Source organism: Saccoglossus kowalevskii, chromosome 18 (assembly GCF_978046115.1).
Source record: "Saccoglossus kowalevskii chromosome 18, keSacKowa6.1, whole genome shotgun sequence".
In the NCBI taxonomy this organism is placed as follows: domain Eukaryota; kingdom Metazoa; phylum Hemichordata; class Enteropneusta; family Harrimaniidae; genus Saccoglossus; species Saccoglossus kowalevskii.
Genome location: NC_140658.1, coordinates 7,889,979 through 7,917,369, shown reverse-complemented (window position 1 = coordinate 7,917,369; position 27,391 = coordinate 7,889,979). Strand labels below are relative to the sequence as shown.

Sequence of the window (27,391 nt, the reverse complement as noted above, 5' to 3'; positions counted from 1 at the left end):
GGAACGAATTGTCGTATGTTTTAAAATTACGTCAATTAGTCGCGTGAATCCGGGCCAGAATCCCAGGGCCGACCTGCCGTTCACAAAAAACACTCCTGTAGATTCGTGTGCTACAGTAACTCATGAGTAGACATCATCTTCATAAAAAAGATCATAACATTTTCCTTGAAAATTACATGGTCATCAAGTATTGCAATACACTGCATAGTAATATAGCATTTTGTTTAAAAATTGTAATATAAGTGATGATATAGAAAACATTCCCTGTAGACACAATCAGGGTAGAACAAACTCCCAGACAGTACATCGCATGGAGACAATGGCATTTAATGTGAGCGTACCATAATCCGTTAATTGTTAAACCACCTATTTTTTAGCTGTATATTATAAGTTGTGTTCACGTTACACGAAGTACGGGCTAAGATTTAAGCTGATTTAGGCTTATCTAGCATATTTGCATTTCGGCTAGACCCAATTGCGTCCACGCACAGGGAGGGCCAGTCGTTAGCACGGGCTAAGGGGTGCCATTAGTCGGTGACCTTTGGTAAGCCGCTATTTACGAACGAAAAATGGATGACACGCGCGAGGTTCTATTTCTGCTGCTTGCATGTTTCGTTCTAATTTTGAAGCGACGTGCACAGGAACGCGAGAGAAGACGGACCACTTATTTGGTTGCACATAAACAGCATACAACGGGCGTAACAGAATACAGAGTTTTATTAATGCATGTCGTAGACAGCGAACCAAATTTATTTTGTCTACGATTGGAGCTGCTGTACGCTCTACTACAGTGACCCGATTAGTGTGGAAGTGAGCGCGGAGTAATGACTGGTGGAATAGTTTCGTTATACGAACATGAGACAATTTTCACACCCAAAATTGTGCGTTCACGCACAGCTCCTTAGCACGGGCTAAGAGGTCAAATTCCTTAGCCCGTGCTAAGAAAACGTGCGTGAACGCTTAGCACGGGCTAAGGAATGCTAAGTACGGGTTAAATCTGATCCGAATTTAAGACGCGGTCTAGACCTTAGCACGGGCTAACGAAGTATGCGCGAACGCTTAGCCCAGGGCTAAGCGCACTCTGCGGCGACTTTTAGATCTACTGTGAAATACTTTATTTTCGCGAATATACCTTTTTCCTATATTTCACATTCAACTCGTCAGAAATCAGTAAAAGTAATCCATGCAAAACACTCAAAAACACTTTTCAGCAAACAATAATTCCAGCTAAAATAAAGTATTTCACAGTACATCAACGTTCATCGTCGACCCTGTTCTATTGTAATGTGTTGGCAGTAACTTAAAAATTACATTATCTAAACACATGCTTTCTGAGATAATGTCCGCCGGGATCTTGCGCTGCCGGAATCCAGTAAATCTCAAATTCAGGTTAACCTCAAAACACATTTCGTGCTCGTAGGATTAGCGATGGTGCGGGTTAAACCCATACATTATTCACGTAAGGTCCAAGGCCACTTCACAAAATGTCAATAGTTGCTAAAGTGTTAATTCCATAGATAAACATACACAATTTACAGAGGGCGCACAGCCATCGCATAAGCCATGATAAGGAGCTATTTTGCTTCGCATGAATTGTAAAGTTCAACTGGATTTGAGATCGGCGAGGGCGCAATAACAGAAGTAATATTATTATTAGTCACTACGGATTCGTATGTAATAAATTATTATATGTCGCTATAATAGCATATTTATGTAATGTACAGTCACAGTCGCTAGTTAAGCACTTCGCCACAATCGAATCATTGAGTATTAGTTCAAACAATACCATTGTAAAACAAAAATATATTTAGTTGACGATAAATTAGTAAATTATAAACGGATTAGTTAGAAATATATTTCTATAGTCTTTAGACCTGGCCACCTAAGCAGGTTTATATGAAAAGTGAATGATTTCTACCATGTCAAGCCAGTAGTGCAGCAGTTCACCGTCCCTCAACCGGTGTTGAGGGACGGTGAGCAGTTCAAGCTGCGTGATTTCCGCTTAATAAGTTGAACGTAAAACAACGACAAACTCAGAGTTGCCCGTCAATTTACGTTGAAAATATACAACGGGCAACGTAGTATATCAGTTCTTTAAGTTCAGCGTAAAACGACAGCAAATTTGGGAATTTCCGCTGTTTACATTGGGCGTATCAAACGCGCAATTTCTAAATTTACGTCGTTTCAGTTTCGACGGTTACGCGAGGGAAATTCGAACGTTTACGCACCCAAATATAAACAACGGATTTACTGCAAAACACGTTGCTAATCCGGCAAGCGGCTACGATGGAAATTCGAATTTTCATGCAGTGCCTATTTTCGTGATTTTATTCATTGTATTTTCTGAGCTTTATTTCTTGTAATAATTTTGAGAGGTATTAAAGCCAGGAGCTTTAACTCGATATTTTGGTGTATGTGTATTCTATTTCCAGTACAATTATCTTACCCCATACTAGAAGTGAAAGAACCCCCTGTCTAGTATGAGTTCTGTGGGTGCCCTCTCATTAGCGATAAGCAGACCTTACACTGTGAGTGTAATCATATTATCCCTGTCAATGCATGTATTGATCCACTTAATAATTAACATAATGTTTCCCCGTAACTTATACGCTTGATCAAGACATTTTATAAAAACATGGGTTTTAGTTAGTCTTATGACCCCTCATCAGATAATAGTTGTATCCAATATTAAAATAAAGATGGCACACAATAGCGTTGACTCATGATCATCTCGTTCTATAAGGATAACTTGGAAAAAATAAAGATCTTAGAAAGTTAGTTTGTCTCCTATGCTTCAGTCAAACTCTCTTTTTGACTATTCTTGACTATATGTGGCAGTTTTTGCATAATTAAGGTGGGTTAATCCACCAAATCAGCACAGGGAGTGAGGCAATTGAGACATTTAGTGCTCCAAGAGAATATTATTTGTTCATTTGTGTTTGCCACACTTTAGAACGGGTAGTTAAGTCAATATTATCGCAAGACTACCGAGGTAATATTCATAATATCGACCGTCGCCGAAGGCGGAGGTCAATATTATGGATACCGTCGAGGTAGGAATGCGATATCAAACTTATACAATGAGAGTATGTCCCTCTGTTATAGAGAAATAACCTTACAACATAATAGAAATTTCCAAAACCTTTTGTAATGAAGCAAGTGGGCGATATCGGCACTGAGTTTTAAAATGCTATAGCCCCCCATTTATACGCAGATTTTGTGGAATTCGTCATCCGCACCTGGATGCATGTTAGTTGTATACAGCCAATCAAGCCACGGACATTTGGTATTCACAATATTGAAATTCATTGATTGGCAACGTAATATCGGCTGAATGTGCGTATAAATGCAAAATCACACATGGCCAACTTTCCCCAGTTCTCATTGACGCGCATTGTGTAGAGATGTAAGCATATCCCACTTTCTCGGACGTTTCCGACGATGACCTAATAGAAGCAACGCAGGCAGCTGAATATTTGAATCAGCTCGGGTTTGAGGCATAGCTCCAGAAGGAGTACCTACACTTTATGCAATTTTTTTTAATTATGCTAATTTATTCATGACGTAGCAGTTTCGGTGCTCATGAATATTCATTAATTTGTGGGTCAATACATTTTAAAAGGGGCGATATATTATTTTGGGGGGAAGAGTTAGAAAGGGGGTTCAGTAATCATTAGGGGGTCAATACAAAAGAAGGGACTCATTTGGTGAGCAGCAATGCTCCTCGTGTCTGTTGTTGCACGTGACCTACAGCTGACAACTGTGTTCGCTCTTCGTCGACTTTGACTGGCTTCCATGTGTTCTGTTTTCCTGACTTGAGTTTTTGAATCCGCTGTTTATGATTTTAACGTCTTTCATGTCTTTTGTAGGAGTGTCCAATCTGTGATTCGAACTTGCGATCTTTGAGTTCCCAGCGCACTGTCTTGTCCACTGTACCACGACTGTCTTCACACAGGAGTTAGGATTTAGGAGCATTGTCTTCACTAGCATTCAAAAATCTAAATAAACATACTGGATTCGAACCAGCAATCGCTCACATTGCTGACATAGTACAAATCAACTGAGATATGTGGGTAGTCATGCAAATTAAATAATTTGTTGTCATATTTAGCTTTATTGCCAAATGGTGTTTGCGAGAAAAAGATGGGTAGGCAAGGGAATTGAACCCAGGTCCTCCTGATCACTATGTAGAGAACTGACCCACAAGACCACAATAGATTGACTGGATGTGTTTGCATTTGATAAGACTATATAGTGTGTATATATAAAGAAATACAACATATTTCTATTATTGAGTTACAATTGTCCAAAAAATTGCCAATTTTGTGTTTTTACTTGTGTAAACTATATGCATGCCATAACCCGTTAGTGTACATCTTGCCAATTGGGTGTTTGCCATTTGCGTTGCCCATACCTGACCCGACCCTAACCCTAATGCCAAGACGCGTTCCTGTTAATAATTCCGTTGCCCATACCTGACCCGACCCTAACCCTAATGCCAAGACACGTTCCTTTATATAATTGCTCAATAATGATACTCTGTTGTGCACTGTCTGCGGGTAAGTTGCATTGATATCAACTGATTATACAAGTCGCGTTTAAGTAATTTCCACTATTAACAAGTGGTTAAATTGTGACAATAAATGTGTGGACAAATATTTGAGATTAATTTTGGTGTAGACAACTCTCGTTTAATTATTTTACACCATTACAAGTTGTTAAATTGAGAGAATAAATGTCTCAACAAATATTAAATACTTAGTTTGATGTAAACAACTCACGTTTGATTAATTCCCACAATTACAGGTTGTTAAATTGAAAGAATAAATGTGCGGACAAATATTTTAGACTTATTTTTGTGTAGACATCTCTCGTTTGATTAATTCCCACAATTACATGTTGTTAAATTGAGAGAATAAATGTATGGACAAATATTTTAGACTTATTTTGGTGTAGACAGCTCTCGTTTAATTATTTTACACCATTCCAAGTTGTTAAATTGAGAGAATAAATGTATGGACAAATATTTTAGACTTATTTTGGTGTAGACAGCTCTCGTTTAATTATTTTACACCATTACAAGTTATTAAATTGAGAGAATAAGTGTGCGGACAAATATTTTAGATTTATTTTGGTGTAGACAGCTCTCGTTTGATTAATTCCCACAATTACAAGTTGTTAAATTGAGAGAATAAATGTGCGGACAAATATTTTAGACTTATTTTGGTGTAGACAGCTCTCGTTTAATTATTTTACACCATTACAAGTTGTTAAATTGAGAGAATAAATGTGCGGACAAATATTTTAGACTTATTTTGGTGTAGAGAACTCTCGTTTAATTATTTTACACCATTCCAAGTTGTTAAATGGAGAGAATAAATGTATGGACAAATATTTTAGACTTATTTTGGTGTAGACAGCTCTCGTTTAATTATTTTACACCATTGCAAGTTATTAAATTGAGAGAATAAGTGTGCGGACAAATATTTTAGATTTATTTTGGTGTAGACAGCTCTCGTTTGATTAATTCCCACAATTACAAATTGTTAAATTGAGAGAATAAATGTGCGGACAAATATTTTAGACTTATTTTGGTGTAGACAGCTCTCGTTTAATTATTTTACACCATTACAAGTTGTTAAATTGAGAGAATAAATGTGCGGACAAATATTTTAGACTTATTTTGGTGTAGACAGCTCTCGTTTAATTATTTTACACCATTACAAGTTGTTAAATTGAGAGAATAAATGTGCGGACAAATATTTTAGACTTATTTTGGTGTAGAGAACTCTCGTTTAATTATTTTACACCATTACAAGTTGTTAAATTGAGAGAATAAATGTATGGACAAATATTTTAGACTTATTTTGGTGTAGACAGCTCTTGTTTAATTATTTTACACCATTACAAGTTGTTAAATTGAGAGAATAAATGTGTCGACAAATATTTGATACTTATTTAGGTGTAAGAACTCGTGTTTGACCAACTTCCACCATTGCAAGTTGTTAAAATAATGAAATAAATATACTGGTATCATTGGATATTTGATTTAATTGTGAAATTTTCTAACAAAATGTTAACTGCTGGCTTCGAACCCTCAATCAACAATTCCGCAGACACGGTATAAATTCAACAACACCGCAAAAGATATTCGTCTGTTGCCTGAATTGTTTTCGTAATATAGGGAACGCCATCGACACTTTAACAAAAATTACCTTGACTTGGGTCTTGTTTATCTCTTGTCACAATCTGGAAACTGTTGAACAAATTGCGCGTCGTCCAGTTTAAGACGTTAATTATTTTATTATTTATTCATTCAGTTTTGTATGGTGGAGTTTTGTGAGGTTTATTATTTTTTTGCGACGTTCTTTGTTTACTTGTTTACGGTTTGAGAGATTTCAGTTTATTTGATTTACGTTTTTACGGTAGCTCTGAGCGGGACTCGAACCCACTGTCTTTTCAAGCTAATTTTGTTTTATTTTGATGGCACGCTTGTGTACCACGCCACGCCGTTGGTCGTTAAGTGGTGTTCATTTTTCTAACTACTCCAGTGTTCCGATGAGTTGAACGGAAAAGCCAAAACGATTGTTGGTTTCTGATTGCTTCGGTTCTGGTGAGTGTGTATCTAGTGTGATTCGAACCCATGTCGTTTGTATTGTTTTTTTTTTATTTCCCATGTTAGCTACGCCGTAATATGCGACCACTTCCCCGTTTTATTGTGATTTTGAGTGTTTAATGATGTCTTCCTCACCCGTCACGCCATGACCCAGTTTCAATCACACGGCCATTTTGCAACACAGTTCGTGACCCTCGGCGTCACCCGACTGACTATATGAGCGTTCTGTTCAACTGTTAAGCTAGGATTTATTACCGTTATTATCATTATATTGTCACGTGATTTGTTTTACCTTATGTGTAATGTCTTAAGTATCTTTATTGTAATTTGTATATACCAATTCGTATATACCGAGGAAACAACCCCGATTGAAGGTCATGTATTTTGTGACTGACGTCACCAATTCGTGTGTAGGTACTGCTTCTAGATCTGTGTCTTTGAATTATTGAATCGGGTACTGTTCCACAAGTAAGTATTTTCTCACTTCAGTCAGTACAATTTACTCGTTTATCGTATTCTTGTATTAAAAAAAGCAAACTTGTCTTTATACATGCAACTTGTTTTACCATATTGCAAGAAATCCAGAGTGAACGGTTAGGCGACCCAGGCGACGTAACATGTGGGCTCTGCGTACTTTTATTGAATGGGCGATGGTACGAAATAACACTGGAAATTAACGACTGTATCGAAGAAATGCCCGTCGTAGTCTTGACTTATTGGTTAAGTAAATTCGTCAAGTGCTCGATTCAGAAATGAAAAGATTGTCCACTTTGGGGTTGAGATCAAAAACAAAACAAGCTTAGGTAATTAGCAAAGACCAAACCGCGTTACTGTGGAAAATGAAGCTGCTAGAAGACTATTCTCTACGGGTTCTTGTTCGTACTATGGTATTTCTTTGCCCTCTGAAGCGGAATGGAACATCGAGCTCTACGTTTTGACCCTCCTCAAATCACTTTACATGAGTCACCAGTTGGAACGCTTTATTTGAAGTACGTGGAAGACGTGTCGAAAAGCAACCAAGGTGGTATAAAGCATTGCAGACGAAAGGCGGTAATGCATTATGCCAATGCTGAAAACCCCCAACAATGCCATATTAGAATGTTACAAGAATACACATCACTCTGCCCACCCGAGGGAAAACAAAATGCATTCTACCTGCAACCCCGGCGTAAATACGAAGAATCCGCCAAGATATGCTTTACTAAGCAGCCGATGAGTCAGAATTCTATTCAACCCGTGGTACCAGATTTATTCCGATCTGCTGGAATCGTTGGAAACTTTGAAAACCATAGTCGACGTGTTACAGCTGCGACCAGTCTTTATGAGCATGATGTTGATGAGCAACTCATAATGAAACGAATAGAACACCGCTCAGTAGAAGGTAACCAAACATGAACATTATTAATATATTGCTATCACTGTAAACTTAAGAAAGTAGCAAAGCACGTTTTTACTGGTTGATTTTTCAAAGAATTTTTAATGAATGCATGATCACATGAAAAACTTAATTAAATTTAAATTATCTTGACAATGTTTTTTTAATGTACAGGTGTTCGCAGTTATAAGCGCATAACATAGTACCAGGAGAAGAAAGTAAGGGATATTTTGAATGGTACAGCAGCTGCTACAACCTCCAAGCAAGTGAACGTCGACCTTGATGAATTTTACGACACGTCATCTTCTGCGGATGATTGAAACCATAAACTAAACACCCAATACACTGGAGTTAGAATTGTTTACAATAATTGCGTGTTTACTATTACCGGACATAACTGATCAATTATAGCAGTATAATGTGTCAACATAATATTTGATTGAAAACAGGTATATCATATCGCCCATTTCCTTCAAATATTCAAGTTGGAGGTTGTTATTCAAAAAACAATCTCAAAGTCAATTGTTATTTTGCGTATGAGATGTGTGTGTGTAGAGTATTTCAAGGGGTTGAACTCATTTAGCTTCATTTGACACCGCTTCCATCATTGCTTGTGTATTTTACAGCTTTTCAATCACTAATTAATATGTGGTAGAAATCATCGCTTTCCATATGCCTAACCATCAACAGAATGTGCGTATCATTTTGAGCATAGTGATTGCACTTGCTTATAATAAGGTGTTTATTATATACAAAGATATTGAACACTTTTAACAGTGCGTTTTATTACTATCAACACAACAAATCCGTTCCTTCATATTTGTAATAATTATTAACGTTCAAACTGAAATTAGGAACTTCGATTGACCGATTGAATGACATTACACATTCGTCAAATGATGCCGCGTGTACTGTGCTCTTTGATTAACAGGTTAGATTTAACTGCTATTGAATTTTATAAGGATTTATAAGAAATGTATGCTCTGCTGACAGTATAGTGATGTCGGTTGGCCGAGTGTAACAATGGTCAATATATGAATACTGGTTGTACGCTTAGCAGTGAAAAAGAAGTACACACTGCCCACTATTCACAATGTTCACAATGCTACAGACTCGTGGCATTCATGGAGGGAAATGTGGTGTTCAGTCTTACAGAGATTTAGCCGGGAAGGATATACCACTTCTTGATTCCTTGTCCATTGAAACACTATGATGAGCATATACAATATCTTAAGATTAGTGTGTTCATCAGATAGAAGTGTCCAAACGGTCAACACTACGTTAAAAACTTTCCGTTTTCGACATTTTTAGGGGAAAAACTGACAAAAAAATTGTACTCTTTATGCACCTAAAAATAATTTTCATAATTACCGATTACACAAGAATATTACAGAAAAAATATAATTTGCCTTATTTTCTATATTTTGCTTTTTATTTGTCTTGAATTATTACTGAAAGAAGCTAAATAAAAATACAAACTATGTAGTTTGCTAACAACAATAGTGTGTTCAATGAACAATACGTTATTTCGGAAAAATACTGTATTTTTGTGCTTAAAAACTAAAGAATTTCACAATGTCGAAAACGGAAGGTCGTTTTTCGCAATGATGGTCGTAAACTGAATATATGGAATACCACAGATATGTTGCATTTCAAAACTATCCTAAAGCTCGAACGTCAAACAATATCTGGTAATTAAGCAAGTGTTCACATCAGTGTACTGTACATATAATTGGCCCTTGCTGAGCACAGTGATTTAAAGCATACTTTTATAGTGTTTGGATAATTCAGTCATATTAGCTATGGTAATCACCTGATTCGTTAAAGTTGCAAGATCGGAGTGAATAAAAACAATAAAATAATTATTGTATGCATAGATGTCATGTAAATCGGTGAGTGATATTGTTATTGCCAATGTGTACACACCTAATACACAAGTGTTACGACACTACAGTCAAACATAGCCATTGCATTTGTATGCTTTATTTCTAATTTAAGATCTAAATTTATTCTTTACACAAGACAAATTGTAAATCTCGTTGGTTACTTAGTGCCGGACAGTGATATCTGTGAAGGAGATACAAAATATTCAGTTACATTTATGTTATGTTATTAGAAGATGAATACATATTTGATAGTTACTAAATTTTTAATTTGAAGTATGTGGAATTTAAATAGAAACACTACAGAAAATTAGTTTTCAAAAACAACTATTATGTGTTGTGGCTTATGAAAATACGTTCACGTTTCACGAACGGTAAAGAAAGTGGTGAATGATTGAAACGTACAAACACCTGGACATATATTTCGATGTGCAATGTATTTATATTTTGTCATGAGTTTTGACATAGCTAGTTACTTTTCAGTCTACATTATTGGCCAACGAACAAGGTTTGAGAATTTTGTTCACAATGTACTATGTTGAAATGCAACAAAGGAATCATAATATGATAAAAAAAAAATTACCTAAATAAAAGCAAAATACATCTGGTGTCGCTAGCGTGAAACTTTACCATGGAACACAGCAAATTCGTTCTTTTTTATCTTTACAATCTTTTTCACAACTTGGTTCATATGACTGGTATTCATTGTCATTGCAGTGTTTTTTTACGGCATTGGCATTACAATCATATTTACACGCTTCCTCATCTAAATTACACAAAAAAGTTAAACATGTTAAAATAAAGTTTGATTTCATGGGTTAAAGTGTGGGTGTACAGTACGAAATACAGCTTGTTCATGATATAAAGGAATTCTCAATATATATAAAAAACATGTTCTCAGATTTTTAAGTGTAAAATCTTACCTGGCACACAACACCTATAATCCGTTGGACACGTTGCAACACACTCATCTACAGGTTCCGCGTCTTGTTCACGACGTTTGCAATGTTTACGACATGTACCACCGCAGGTAGTTTCGCAGTCATATTCAAGGGTTACATTATCTGAGAATGCATATATACGTTTCGTAAAATCTAATTCACAAACACAATGTAGAAAGTGGTAAAGTTTCCCATATCACTGTTGAATCAATATACAATGTCAGAATAAATGTATTGAACATAAATCCGCGTGAAATATACATGCAACGTACCTTTCACACAGCATATTCGACCTTTTTTATCACAATCTTTTAGGCAGCTTGGATTATCTGACTCGTATTCATCTCTGTTACAATGTTTTTTACGGCATTGTCCATTACACTCACTTTCACACTCCTTATAATCTAAATCATTCAAAAAAGAAAGCTGAACTTTAATCGAATTGATTTCACTAGGACAATGCAAGTGTTTAATACCTTGTTTATGATAAAATTAAGTTCTGAATACTGGAACGATTGTATAAACATATTTAGATTAGTAAATTATCATCATATTATGTGAAATCTTACTTGGCACACAACATCTATAATCTATTGGACAACTTGCAACACATCCTTCCACGGGTTCCGCATCTTGTTCAGTGCGTTTGCAATGTTTACGACATGTACCACCACAGTCTGCTTCGCATTCACTTGGGGGTGCTGAAAAAAAACGTATACGTTTTGTGAAATCTAGTATTTGTTCGGAGCATAAATTAGCCTTTTATTTAGAGAAATCAGAGAAATTATTATTTCCCATATCAATGTTGAACCAATATACAATGTTTTTAAGAATAAATTCATTGGTTAGAATTTGCGTGAAAACTTACCTTTTACACAGCATATCTGACCATTGTTATCTTCACAATATTGGATGCAGCTTGGATTAGTTGTCTCGATTTCATCGTCATCGCAGTTGTTTGTACGGCATTGGCCATTACACTCACTTTCACACTCATTATTCACACCATCTGTATCTCCACAAGTCAAAAAGTCAATCTCGTTAAAATAAAGAATATTCACACCAGTTTTACATGAAGTACAACATGTAATCTGATAAAAGTAAGTTTCGAATATAAAACAAACGTATATATTGTTTATTTCTGAAATTGTACTTGTCACCCGACAACTGAAAAACAACGAACACAGTGGCTGTAGACAATTGGATAAAGATAATATCAAAATTGTAGTTGTACATTGGACTGGCGCAGTCGGGGCGATTAATTTGTTTTTGTAGTTCAAATAAAATACAAAAAATCGCGAAATGGAGGTGTGAGCGCAAAATCCCCTGTAACTGTGAAATAACCCCGACTGGTTTATTCTGCATGGCCCTGTATCGGCACTGCAAGAACCCGGCGATTTTTCAACGGGTAATTATGTTAATAATGTTCTAATTGACAATCATCTAAGCCAATCACAACGTCTCTTCAACTGATCTCTGACCGAGAAGACGTCGGCTGGTTGTAGCAGCCGATTTTGTTTTAATTATACGAATAGTACGAGTTACTTTTTTACAAATTGTGATGAATTAGAAACGACGACTACGACAAACTCGAATTTCAACGTGCCGCCATGTTATGTCTGCACTGTGACCTTTGCCATGTTCACCTCATTTTGCACGTGTTTCCGCGCCCACCTATGGGCATTCATGAGTATTTAATAGCAATGAATTTCCTACAGAATAAACCAGTCGGGGTGATTTTGCGCTAACAACTCCATATCGCGATTTTTTTTATTTTATTTTAACTACAAAAAATAAATTAATCGCCCCGACTGTGCCAGTCTAGTTGTACATGATAAATCGTAAATAAAAGGATAGTTATTCATTTATTTCACCGACATCATTATCTGACAATGGACTTGGGCTCAATATCAGATTAGGATATAAGAGACAACACAAATCAAGCGTGCACATACAAGTAATACATCAGTTGCTCCGCGGAAAGCGGCTACCTTTTGCACAAAATCAATTGATTCTTTTTCTCGCACTAACACGGGACCGACAGCTTGAATGCCATTCTCCCGTTTCTCCGCTAATTTGCAGCCGATCATGGGAGTTAAACTTACAATTAGATGATAACGATACGAACACGATAACCGGTAAGCCACACATCAGGTGCTGTTCGTATTCATTTCCTGTTCACCACGTGTACAATGTGTACGACATATACCATCACAGTTTATTTTACCGTCATGGCTGATTTGTCATTAAATACATATGATAAATTTGTATAATCATATTTCAGTACCACAAGGCGACGAAAAGGAAACCAATTATTTACTTTTTTACTTCTTCATGGGAAATCAAGGCGAATTTTGTAAATAATAAAATTTGCATACAATTTTTGAAGAAATCAGAGAAATTTGATGCAATTAATGTGGTTGCACATGTTATTTTTCAGATTATTAAACAGAAATTCGTACTTTATATTTAAAACAATTACCGTCTACATGAATAAAAACGAAATCCAAAATGAATGTTCTTTGAATGGTGAAAACTTACCCGGTACACAGTATATTCGACCATTTTTATCATTACAATCTTTCATGCAGATTGAATTATCTGACTCCTTTTCATCTCTATCGCAGTGTTTTGAACGGCATTCTCCATTGCATATATTTTTGCACTCATCATGATCTAAATCATTCAGAATGAAAGCAGACCGTGTTAATCTAATTGATGTCACTAATACAACGTTTAATAAGAAGTGTACCTAGTTCATGATAAAATTAAATTCTTAATAAAAAAACAAACGTGTATACATTTTTCTCAGATTAAGTGTGAAATCTTACCTGGCACACAACACCTATAATCCGTTGGACACGTTGCAACACACTCATCTACTGGTTCCGCATCTTGTTCACCTCGTTTGCAATGGTATTTTAGTCATTTCTGATACATTGTGTGTTCTTAAATTTGTTGTTTTTAGATATTAGGATTTTTATCGACACAGAAGAGCTATTATTATTCCAATACACTTGCGTAATAGAAACATGTGACGCCAAACAGTATCTCAGATAAAAGCTGACAAAAGCTATCGAAGCTATCGGAAATCGATAATAATATGTTTATTAAACTCTCACCAAATCAAAAACCGCGAGAAAGAAGATTGTCGTCTGCAGATGCGTATAGTCGTCTGAGAAGACTGGTACAGTGATGAAAAATGTCATGCAGCATTCAAAAGTACATGGAAAGTCCGAAAATTAGCTGGGATTCATTACTCATTGAAAAAGCACTTTAAATATATGTCGGTAAATGTACATGTAGAACCTTTTTGCGATTTGAACCTTTTATTGTGCAGAAATGACTGTGATAGACACTACCTGCTAGTCGTGGTGAACACTTCGGATTTGAAGGTTTTCTAGAAACTGTAAGTGCATGATGTATTTTGACTGCAGCTAATGTAACATTATATATACACCCATATAACAGGCATGTTAATTTTCGTAAAACTGCTATTCTCTGTTATGCACCGGTTTCCGTATTATTCATTTACTGTATGTAAATAAGAGACCAGAATCATCATTGACTGAATGTTGAACTTGTGCTGTGCCAGTGTATCATGACTGTAAATGTACAATTGCGATTGAATGATGGGTAGTTTTATTGTATGCAAGTATGCCATACAATAAAAAAATGGTTTTGACCAATACTACCAGCTTGAATATGTGATATGCTAGCCATTCAGGTGCAGTTTACTAGTGCCTTTATTAAATAAATTATACTAGGAGGGTGAGGCATAAAGCCTCCAAACGAATTAAAAACATTGTGGGCTATTCTCCAAATGTTACTTTATTCAAACTCCCTGATATCGTAGCAGTTGTAGATGCCTCCTTCCATTTCATTGGAAGTGCAAATTAAAATTCTGTGTGCCACAGATTGAAGCTGTGATAATCCAGTGATAAGAATCCCTGGTATTGATACGAAAGCAATATCACTGTGTCTACAGCACGTATTTGGGCAGATTAGCCCTCCTCAGCAGAGTCTCTAGGCAGGGAGATATTTATACTATCTGCTTAATATGTTACCGTTCATTAAATTAATTCACATTGTCGTTGGATTTACGGGTCGGGTGAGTATACAGTGAAGGCCTTATAGCCTCCCAGATGATATTTGGTCTTACTTTAAAGCTTGTTGTGCTGCGGAAGATTGACACGGACCATATGCAGCAGGTAAGTTTGTTAAACACAATTATGATAGCTCATTTCCTTTGTGTGATGAACATGATATACATATGCAAGTGAATTCATTTGTTCTGTATTGCCTTACTTTATTTTTCATCTCCATGGGCGGTGCATTCTACTTCCAATGTAAAATCACATGACTTTTCCCATAAGGTGCATCAACTAATGTGCCTTGTAGCTGACATTCCAAAACTTGTAATACATAGACATATCTAAAGACATAATAAACGACAACAGCCAACTTCTACTGATCCCCTTGGTATGCTCAAAATGATACGCATATTCTGTTGATGGTTAGAAAGCGATGATTTCTACCAAATATTAATTAGTGATTGGAAAGCTGTAAAATACACATTCAATGATGGAAGCGATGTCAAATGAGGCTAAATGGGTTGAAATACTTCTACATAATGACTTGTCTTGACTACCCGTTCTAAAATGTAGCACTTGAAATTGAGTGTTCTACTTCCTTTGGGTAATAAGAAACAGGTCAACCTGTATACCTGTATGTACGAAGCCAGTGAATTTGATTCAAGCAAAGAAAACTCCATCTACATATACAAACACAAATGAACAAAGAACATTTTCTTGAAGCACTAAATGTCACAATTGCCTCACTCTCTGTGCTGTTTTGGTGGGTTAAACCCACCTAAAATATGCAACAACTGCCACATATAGCACGATGAGAAGATGGGTAGTAAAGAAAGAGTTTGACTGAAGCATATGAAACCAGCTGCAGTGCTCTCACCAGCTGTCACGGCTTACGTCACAGACCCACAAGAACACTGATACAGCAAAATGCAAATGTATACATGTATGAACAATTATATGAATATGGTGTTGTGTGTTATAGGAAGTAAGCGATGTCTTAGGTCTTTTGGTTATGCCATTTGAATCAAGGTTAAAGTACTTGATCGCTGGAATGATTATATTTGTTCTTTGGAAGTGAATGGCTTATTTGTACTTGACTGTGACCCACCCATCACTCGATTGTAATTTGGCCAGTTGCTAGATATCACTAGCATGACTAGTTGGGAGACAACCATGTAAAGATAGTGTGAATAGAATAAACGTCTGTAATGAACAAGGAAATAATAAAGTTTTTATTTTTTCTTAACCAACAATAAACAACAAGATTACAAAAAACATTCGAGTAAGAATAAAGTAACAATAATTGTCAGGTTTAACCAGTAGGAGATACAGATGATCCTTGAATTACAAGTAAACAAGTAAGTGGTAAGGATTACCTCTCACTGAAAATAAACATAGGTTATGCACACTTACATTATAATGAGGTAATTTAGTGTTGTAAACAGAGTGTTATGATTAAATCTAGTATGATGCGCATGATACGACTCATGGTGCAAAAGTGAATAAGTGTTGACAGAAGACGCAAATGATAGGTATCCACCACCACCGACAACCAATTTGGTAGTAGTCATATTGCCGAAAATACTATATCTAGTTGTTTTCATTAAGTATATGTGCAGCAACAATAAACAGTACAAAACCAGTAGTTAACTGTTTACAACATTGTAAAAGACAGTATTATAGACGCATATCATGCAAAGTTACAGGGTGTCGTAAAAATATACCTCCTTACTTTTAGGCTATTGTATGTTCATCCAACTGTCCGTTCAGAATGAATAGGAAATAAATAAGGTGCAAAGAGTCTGTGTGAAATGTAATTGTACTTCATACCACTGTCTCATATGAATGATATCAATCCCATCAGACTGATATAATCCGTAAAAGTCACTAATTTATCGCATGGCACTGGCAATGTGCCGTCTGACGAATAATGTGAATTGACCATGTGCAAAGACAGTAATGTTGGTTTGCATAAGACATCCCACACACATGCTATACATCAATTACAGTCATTTAAAAAAATGTTTTTTGACATGATGATACTAATATCAACTTTTGTTCATTTTAGAAAAATGTAACTCATTAAAATAAAATTTGACCTTGATCGGTGGCACCATTTCAAGAATGGCGGCTGGTGACAGCAACACTTTCACTGATGGACATGTGTATGTAGACATCGGCACAGGGGAATGGCTCCTTTCAGTTTCTGTTTAATAAATAAAAGTTATGTACATTCGTGTTGTGGCCATTTACAATAGCAACACCACAAACATGATAAGAGCAGTTCTGGTGTACACATTGCAGCCCTTGCTGTTTCTTGCATATGACAAAAATCAGCCTAAATCACAAGAAAATTGTAGTGGGCAAAATAATGGCCATGAAAAAGTAATGCCAATTCATGTAGTGAATGAAATGCAATTATTGCATGACTTTCTGCTCAATATTATATAGTGTGTGGTAGTTTATGCCAAATAATCAATGGCGTGGTCACAAATGGTCATGATTAATTATGATCACGTACTTCATGGACACTATAACATTACATTAATGGTCAAAGACTATAATCATATCCATGCCCCTAGATATGGCTACATCCGAGGTCAACATTTTGCCAATGCCATTCTTGCAATTTCATTATTGCTGGTTGCATAGACCAGACTATTAATGTACAAGTATTTACACATATCCGCCCTAATATTTGGTTTAGATGCTAAATTGAGATGCATTGTGACAACGGTGGTCGTGCAGGGCCGGTAGGCTAGGTAATTGTTACACCGTGCACATTACATGTGCACATCACACAAATCATATGAGTTCACAGACTATTGGCCTAGTAATTCGCTGTCATCATTTATGTACGATGCAATGTTTGGCTATGGCATGCTTCCATGGCTGCAATGAGACGTCACGTGTATTTTTGGCCCTTAGATTCCCTGATAAATCTTAAATATCAGCTTTGTTAAGCAATGAACTCGTTTAGTTCAAAGCACTGCATGGTTTTAGAGGTAGAGCAATTGTTAAGAATATATTTAAATTTTGGGAAAATGGCACGATCTCTTACCTATACTAGTAGTACAATGTTTGTACGGCGTCCTCGGCTGACGGGCAAAATAATCTACGTCATCGAAAGGTGCGTGTACGTGTACTGTAGACAATTTCCACGACGCTGCATTGCGTGCGTGGAATGGACGTCACGATTTTTGCGTGTCAATTTATCTCCGCTTTTTTTCAACAAATAATTCATTTTTTTCTCCCGGGGAAAACGTCGTCAATCTTATTTTATTAACCTGAACTTTATCTTGACAGCGCAAATTACATCTAAATAAGCGTCTTTGATTGATTTATGGGTCACAAAATTGATTCTTCCTAATTACGCGTTTAGGAATGACCTGGTGATCCGAAATTGACCTGGCATGAAAATACTGAAAATACTCCCGGGATCATTGCGTCAAGACTGAACATGGCACATTTTCAGTCTAATATTCAATTTTGCTTTCAAGATCTACCAAAAAATACGCATCATACGGGAAAAAGAAGGCTGGTGCATTCACAAGCCCGAATGGCATTCATCGAAACTGAAATAAACCATAAGGTGTCTTTTCTTTACCCCCCCCCCCCCCCCAACCAGTCATGGGAATCTGCCAGTACCCCTTGGTTAATTTTGGTGAAGTACCGACCCTCTTTTAATCATGAAAATAGGTCTTCAGGTGATGACATTGGTTCTGCATTGAACACTGTAATGCTATTGAGTTTGCGAAAATAATGCAAAATCCTCTTCTTTCTTATTTACCAAAACAATGGTTGAGGCATAAGGTGAATTTGATAGTTAAATTACATTATCTCTAACATGCTCTTTCCCTCTGACCTCACTACATCTGTCGTAGTGAATGGTAAAGGGTATGGTTTTGATGTAATTGGTTCAGATGTTACCAATTTAATATCATGCTCATTATTCATTCCAGTATAATCGGTGAGAACATCAGAAAATTCTCTCATAACTCCATCAATCTCTCTATGTTGGTCGACATTCAACTCATGGCCAACATGACAATCATCAATTGTTTCCTCACACTGAATTTGCACAGACTCCAATTCACCCCACTATCACACATTACAGTGTCATTGTCAGCAGTATCACATTCAACAACTGCAGTGCCCAATTTCTTGTCATTTAGTTTGTCCTTTTCATAATATGCTTTCAACAAGTTAGCATGATAAATTTTCACCTTGCCCTTCACATCCATTCTGTAATCCATCATACAAACTCTCTCCTTAATTACATATGACCCCTGTCATTGCATCAACAACTTATTGTGGTCAGTGGGAAGTAACACTAACCTTTTTTCACCAGGTTGGAACTTCCTATCCCTGGCCTTTCTATCATAATACTTTTTGAATCTAACCTTTGCCTTAGCTAACTCAGCTTGAGCCAATTTACATGTTTCTTCAAGACGATTTCGTAAATCAAGGACATACTGGTATGTAGTTTTAACCTCTGGTTTTGTGGCCTCTTTTGTCCACAACTCCCTTAAAATCGTCATTGATGCCCTCACTATTTTACTATAAATAAAATTAAAGGGTGAAAACTCCAAATTCTCCTGAGGAGCTTCTTTATTGGCAAACAGTACTGAGTCAAGATACCTATCCCAATCCTTGGGCCGTTTTTGACACATGCGATTCAACATACTTTTCAAAGTAGCATTAAACCGCAAACCAAACCATTACATTTTCTTTACTTCCTATGTCGACAGCAACTATGAGTTTCAAACCATTACATGCTGGATGATATGGAGTACTAATTGTTCAATAGATAACACTCTACTCCTTTCAGAATGTCAGATACAAACTGTGTCCTTAAAGTGCCTGTGAAATGGCTGCTATTTTCACGCCTAAAATTATCATTTGATACATAAATATTATTAATTTTTATGTTTCTAAGCATGAATTATTTTTTTTAGGTGAAAAAATATGTTTCAAACTCAGTCTACGGCAACTTTATTTTTGTGTATTTTAAAACGAGGCTCCTCATTAGCTCCTCATTTGCATACAGAAATTCCCCTTGTGACGTCAGAAGGGGAAGTCGCATGGCAGCTTGCATTGCCGATACGTGTAAATAAGGCAAATTTCTTGTGCAGTTTTCTCGTCTTTGACTAAATTGTCACTTATGTACTTGTTCGTCGAGGAAGAATGGACCATAATGAACACATAGTATCAATTTTTGTTGCATAGGGTTGAGTTAGATGCGAAATATGTCCGTTCTGGTGTAGCTGGTCACCGTGATCGTCACGGACACCGGCGCACGTTTGTACACTGTCGCTGAACAAAATAGAATTTGACGTCGGAATTATCTAGTTATTTAGCAGGTTACTAGGCACATCACTACACTGTTTTATTTCATCGATCGTCTGAGTAAAACTTTCAAAATTAAAATAACAGAGAACATATTCTGACATTCTAAACATTAGACTATAGTGATCACTATAAAATAATTAAAAAAACGACAAATCACAGTTACTAAATAAATGACAGCCGCGAGGAAATAAATTGACTTTTTGTTGAAATAGGTGAACGCTTCGGGTCACGACGAGGGCAAGTGCGTTAAAAGCGGCGTTTAATTGAATAACAAAATTAATCGAGATCGAAACACATACAGATAAACTCTACTAGAGTGACTGTGCGCAGATCAAGCTGCAAGCATGGTGGTAAAAAAAGAACAGAGGTGTGAATTCGACATTCAACACCAATCACCAAACAATTCAGAAACTTTTAGCCTTCGAAAATGAAAACAATTAGAAGTGTGTAAGGGCTGTGTAATTTCCTGTTTGTCCGACGCTTCGTTTTCGTGTCACTGTCAAAATTATTGCTACCTTTTACCTAACAGGGACTAAACGATAAAACCATAATCACGATCGCAAAAAAAGTCAACTCATTTGAAACACTTGCCGGACGTCTCTCTCTCTCTTCTAAAATCCGCCTCTGTGATTATGGGCTGGTCCGGAATCTATTTCTTTCAAAAGTGTTGCGCCAGGTTTACGTTAAGTGGCTTTCGTCCACTGATGTCGCACCTTCGGATCGATTAGAAACGTGTGAATACATACACTATGACTATACGTTTCACTGCAACTGCCCTCAACACAACACAACAACTAAAAACTCTCTCCCAAAAAAAAATAAAATAGACCAAAAAAAATTAAAAAACGCTGACCGAAAAATGTGTATCGTTTAAAACTATACTGAATGACGGCTCGGGGGTATGACTTCCTCTCACATTTTTGTCATTTGGTGGCGCACTTTCGGCGAGAGTCGGAAATCCGGAAACAGTCGACCGTTTCAGGATAGGTGGGCGTGGCTACAACACGAGAAATATCCCAAATTTACTTGGATACGAGTAATCATTTTCAGCAAAAAAATCAATAACTGCCCATTTCAGTGGGACACAGATCTAAAATGGGAAACGTGAGGGTGGGCATTGCACAGGCACTTTAAATCAGTTAAAACTTCTTTGGGTACATCAATCCTATTATATATACTGACTAAAGCATCAGCAACCACCTCGGAGGTAATTTTCTTTAATGCTACAGTTTCAGGGTACCGTGAAGCATAATCAAAAACAGTTAAAATGATTTCACCAACATAGTAGAGTGTCTCTTTTTACATGTACCTTCCATCATCACACAGGTACAACTATCCCCCAGTCAATTGACTATACTCTACCAACTCTCTAAGTACTACAGCTGAACTACACCCACTATCACAAAAGACAACCAATAAAGCCTTGAACAATGGGCATACCACTCACCGTGCTATTAGCTGGTGCAAGACTGGCAACACTAATAATTGGCAGCTCATGGCCACATTACGACCCAACTCAATCTCGTTCCTGCAAACATGGATGCCTATTTGCATCTGTAATTTCATGATCTAAACATGTAGCACTGATTTCCTTTGAATCCTTACTATTCTTGTTAAATGTCAACATTGCATTGCAGCTGGCTAGGAACTTGTATAACACTTAGAACAATTGACAGAAGAGTGATTTGGATCACCACATATATAACAGCCCGACTTTGGCTCAGACTGGCCAAATCAACTCTGTGCTTTAACTTTCTGACCTGTGCTCCAGACTTTTCTGACGACCACCTTAAAAAGCTATTTCAGATTTTTAGCACCCGTCTGTCAACATGCATCTCTAAACTTATCAGCTAAGTCAGTCATTTCTTTAACTGACTTGGGTGACCTTTCACTTGTGAAAATGGACAACTCATTACCAAAAAGACTCATCAAATGATCTCTCATCACAAAGTCCTTAGATCCTTCAAAACTCTTATCAGCTTCAGACAGCTCTACCCATCAGTCAAAATAACTACTTGATCTAGCTGCAAATTGTGAAATGCTCTCTTCAACTTCTGTCCTACTAGTTCGAAATCTCGTTCTATAACCTTCTTCACTCATATACTAACACTTCAACAAATCTGTCTATACAACATTGTAATCGATGGACTCTGCAGTAGACAATGCAGAAAACACATACAAAGCTTTGACTGTCAATAATGCACTAAGATTCATAACCCAACTGTCACACGGCCATATCCGAGTTGCAGCAAAGTGCTCGAACCTTAAAATAAATTCGTCCATCTCGTCCCTAGTCTCATCAAACAATGGTAGCTTTGGACTCTTAGAACTAACAATGGACTGAGCCAATTGTTCTGTGCCTCCATTTTGACCATTAGATTTTGCATGCAAGCTCAACACTTCAAGTTCATGCTGTATTATTTTTTCTTTCTCTTTACTTTATCGTTCTCTCTCTATTGCCTCACGTTCTCTGTCAGTTTCCTCACGTTTCAACCTTTCAGCCTCACATTCAACCTCACGTTTGGCTGCTCTCTCATCCCTATTCCCACGCTCTTTTTCTCTCCTCTCATGCTCTCTTTTCTCATGCTCTGCCCTCATAAATTGAGTCATCTCTTCCTCCTCATACACCAATCCTCTACCTAACTCTTTACGTTCATTAACAAGATCCATGCTGAGAAAATGTAATTCAAGATCCAGTAGTATTAAATGAAGAAATTTAATGTTTACCTAGCAGTGCCAACTTGTCTGACAACACCGTGTTCTCTAGACCTTAATCAGTTACAAATTAGTCAATTTAGTCAGAGAATTATTGACATAAAAATCAAAGTCGATAGTGAATAAAAAACCGAATCCGAATCCTAAACCGAATCCAAATCAGAATCCCAATCCGAATCACAATCCCACTTCTGACACCGAAATGTCACTGTGTAAGGCATGCTTATTGCTATTGAGAGGGGCACCCACAAACTCACACTGGACAGGGGGTTCTTTCACTGCTAGAATGGGGTAGACAAGACAAGTTGTTCCTGGCTTTAATACCTCTCAAAATAATTACAACAAACAAGCACAGAAAAAAAGCAATGAATAAATTCAAAAGTGCAGCTAAATCAATCAAGTTAAATCAATGAAAAAAAAGTAGCGAATCTAAACATTCAACAAGCAGCCTCTCAGCTGAGATAGTAATATCAAAACCATCGGAATGTTTTCAACAAATAATCAAAAATATCACTTTTTACCAAAATGTCAAAAATATTCATCAAATTTAGAGAATTAATTAAAATGAACAATTCTGTGGGAGGTCCGCCAGTAGTACCCATATATAAATCAAAGAAAGCTTAGAAAGAACTCCCGTGTGCTGAGAGTATTGGAGACACATTCAAAATTAATTCAAAATTACTTGAACTTGAGATATTGATGGAAATGCAGAAAACTAATTATGCAAATAAGATAACTAATATGAACACATTTAAGTGTAAAACTAATAAGGTCTGCGCAATGTAAAAGTAATAAGATCTGCGTAATGTAATATCTATGGACCAAGTTTCATTGAAATGTGATTAGAACCAAAAAATTATTAATTATTGTGCTAATTAAGAGAATTAATATGAACAGATTTTAACCCAAAATTAATCAGGCTGTCTATTGTCCTAGAGCATTTATGTACCAAGTTTTATTCAAATGTGATGATCAATACTTGAGATATCAGTATTAATTAATTATGTTAATTAGGTGATTAAGAAGCATAAATATTTACCAAAACTAATATGGTGTATAGTCCTACACATGTAGGTTCATTGAAATGTGATGAGCACTCTTTAAAAGTTTCATTAAAATTCAATGAGTGGTTCTTAGGACAAATTAACTAATTAAGCAAATTAGTAGTTAATATGCACAATAATTTATCCTAAAATTAATCAAGTCTCTGCATAGTCCTAGAAGATCTATGTCGCAAGTCTCATTGAAATGTGATGATTAGTACTTGAGATATCAGGTGAAAAGCTGAAAATTAACTAATTATGCTAATAAGGTGATTAATATGCACAAATATTTCACCAAAAACTAATTAGGTCTCTGCACAGTCCTCAAGTAACTATGTACCATGTTTCATTGAAATGTGTTCATTACTACTTGAAATATCAATAGCTGAAAATTAATTAATTATGCAAATTAGGTAATTAATATGTACTGATATTACCCTAAAAACTATCTGTGCAGTCTCATATGACATCTATGTACCAAATTTTATTGAAATGTTATGATTAGTACTTGAGATATCAGTGGAAAAGCCGAAAATTGATTAATCATTATGCAAATTAGGTAATTAATATAAAACAGATTTTTACCCAAAACTAATGAAATCTGCGCATTAGATCAGAGCATCCATGGGCCAAGTTTCATCAAAATCCAATGAGTGGTTCTTCAAATATCAGTGGAACAGTCATGGAACAGCTTAAAATCAGTTAATTATCATGCAAATTAGGTATTTAATATTCATAGATTTTTACCAAAAACAAATCAAATCTGCGCATTAGTTCAGAGCATCCATGTGCCAAGTTTCATCAAAATCCAATGAGTGGTTCTTCAAATATCAGTGGAACAGTCATGGAACAGCTAAAAATCAGCTAAATATCATGCAAATTAGGTAATTAATATTCATAGATCTTTACCAAAACCTAATCAACTCTGCGCATTATCCCAGAGCATCTATGCACCAAGTTTCACCAAAATCTGATTAGTGGTTCTTGAGATAACGGTGGAACAAAAAAAGTGACATACATACATACATACATACATACATACATACATACGGACATACAGACATACAGACAGGGTAACTGCAAAGACTCCCTTTTGTGCTTCGCACACGGGAGTCAATAATATTAAAGCAATCGGACTTTGGAGCAATTGGTTTTTAACAAGAAGTTGAAAATGACAAAAAATTCATTAAAATTAGAGATTTGAAGATATATATCATCACGAAATGAACAAATCCAATGGATGTCTGCCTAAGGTACATATACACCAAGTATCAAAGCAATAAGAATTGTAGTTTTCAAGAAGAAATCGAAAAAGTAACAAGTTGACAAAGACGACAACAAATTACACAGGGCGACAGCAGACACCAACAGACAATCACGCATATGAGAAGCTCTGCTCAACACCAGAGCTTATAAGTGATAGTAATTAACTAATGACAACACCTAACTACATCCGAATAGTGCAAGACTATGGCAAGGAAACTGCCCATAGTAGTTGTGCTGAAGTGACCTTGACATCTTAGCGTAGTATTTGTCTGTTAGCATCCACAAGCATCTTTGAAGGTGAATAAATAGTCCTGACAATCTATGTATTTAAAGAAAACATTTCAGTCACATATGAACTCATCTGCACCATTCAAAACTGAATATAACACTTTAACAGGTCATATCAGGTTGCATATTGAAAGCAGTTCTTCATCATATCCACCTGTAGTTGACAAACGCATGCCAATCACAAGAAATATAAACTATCCAGCTAGTGTTAAAGCTGTGATTAAACTCACGTTTCATTTCAAATCTTGGAAATGCTTGTTGCTGAACAGATGTTCACTATGTATTACTCATTCTCCTCGAAGTATCAGCTGCATTTGACACTACTGCCTATCACTTGTTACTCAGTAGAATGATGCAGCTCACAAATGTTTTATAAAACGTTGTCCAGAAGACATCAACTTATTTTAATTGAAAACACTAGTTGACTCATTCTGTTTACTATGTATAACTTAGTTGCATCAGAATACAAATGACAATCAGCTTTACCTTACCATTCTCTCATGAGGAACCATGACCTCATAGATTTTCTTCCACGTTACGTAACATGTGACCAAGGCAAAGAGGTCAGCGCCATCTTGCCTTATTTTCACTCCCCTGTAAAGCCAATGGCTATGGGAAGAGGGGTGGTTGGGAGGTACCCAGAGTCTATGGTAGGTCTGAACTATGTGAATAGGCAGGTTGAAAACCCTCTACCGAAACTCATTACGCTCAATTACCCTCCATAGATTCAGACGCCGAGAGCTGGTGGGTTTCTGAGCAAAACACAAAATAAATACTCGAAAGGATAAAATACTTATGACTACCACCCAGCTATGGCCTGTGAAAAAAAGAGGTCTTACCTTACCAGTGTCGTCCCCATAGTAAAAGCATAGCATTCTGGGGGACCCATAGCATTCCAAAAAGAAGAGTCTGAAACTGTTCTGCATGAGGGCATAGGTCGAAAGCAAAACCTGGGATGTCCAAGGAGTGCTGACGAGAGAAACTTTACCACACAAATCTATAGCCGAGACTGCTCTATTGCCTATGCACAGGGGTCCTTGTGGTTGTTCGGACTGTGTCAACATGACGACAGGACCTACACTAAAAAGACCTTCCTCAATGGATTGTGCGTTTCTTAGGTAATGAAGTGACCTTGGCATCTTTGCGTGTGTGTGACTTTGAGTCATAGGCTGCATTGGTGAAACCCATATTCACCCCTGCCAGGACGTTGGCAGTCCTCTCAGATAAACATTCCTTCCTTCTACTGAGAGCCTCTATGCATGTAAGTGGTACACTGCTGGGCTCATTGGCAGTTTGCTGTCCGGTTGGAACAGCAGATCCAGAATGTCCGGAAGCACTACCGGTGTTTCAACTAATATTTCCAACAATAGTGGAAACCAGGCCTTGGTTGGCCAATTAGGTGCCACCAGCATCAAGATACAGGCGTACACCTGTTGAAGTTTCTCCAGTACCCAGAGAATCAGATGGAAAGGAGGAAAGGCGTATGCATTCATGTGGGTCCACGAGATCGATAATGTGTCCATGGCCCATGATTCAAGAGACAGCAGGAGTGTCACACATGTCGGGAACTTGGCATTCCAGGGTGTGGCGAACTGGTCTATCTTGGGACCAGTACACAGCCAAAACAGTCTGGGGGCTACCCATTGGGATAAGGTGTCCCCCATGACTGTTCCGCCACCCTGGAAGGTGGTGTGCAGTTAGCTCTACATTGCATTGCAGGCATCAATGAAAATTTTGCTCAGCCAGAGCTGACAGCGATGTGGATCTGTTCCCCCCTCCTTTTGACCACCGCTGTGTTGTCCATGCAGAGCAAGACTC

The 27,391-nt window shown here is 36.9% G+C and overlaps 2 protein-coding genes across 2 annotated transcripts; one reads left to right on the top strand and one right to left on the bottom strand.

Moving 5' to 3' along the window:
- Window positions 1-7,528: 7,528 nt before the first annotated feature.
- LOC144357565 (uncharacterized) lies at window positions 7,529-8,011 on the top strand. Its single transcript, XM_078011719.1, has one exon. The coding sequence runs from the start codon at window positions 7,529-7,531 to the stop codon at window positions 8,009-8,011; it is 483 nt and encodes a 160-aa protein (XP_077867845.1).
- Window positions 8,012-9,954: 1,943 nt separating this feature from the next.
- Window positions 9,955-19,594, bottom strand: LOC146731515 (uncharacterized). Its single transcript, XM_085493312.1, has 9 exons — window positions 19,248-19,594; window positions 19,007-19,154; window positions 13,357-13,567; window positions 11,684-11,830; window positions 11,385-11,516; window positions 11,088-11,219; window positions 10,798-10,938; window positions 10,458-10,640; window positions 9,955-10,058 (listed from the first exon to the last, which is right to left on the bottom strand). The coding sequence occupies exons 1-8, from the start codon at window positions 19,592-19,594 to the stop codon at window positions 10,501-10,503; spliced, it is 1,398 nt and encodes a 465-aa protein (XP_085349438.1). The 3' UTR covers window positions 9,955-10,058; window positions 10,458-10,500.
- Window positions 19,595-27,391: the final 7,797 nt, after the last annotated feature.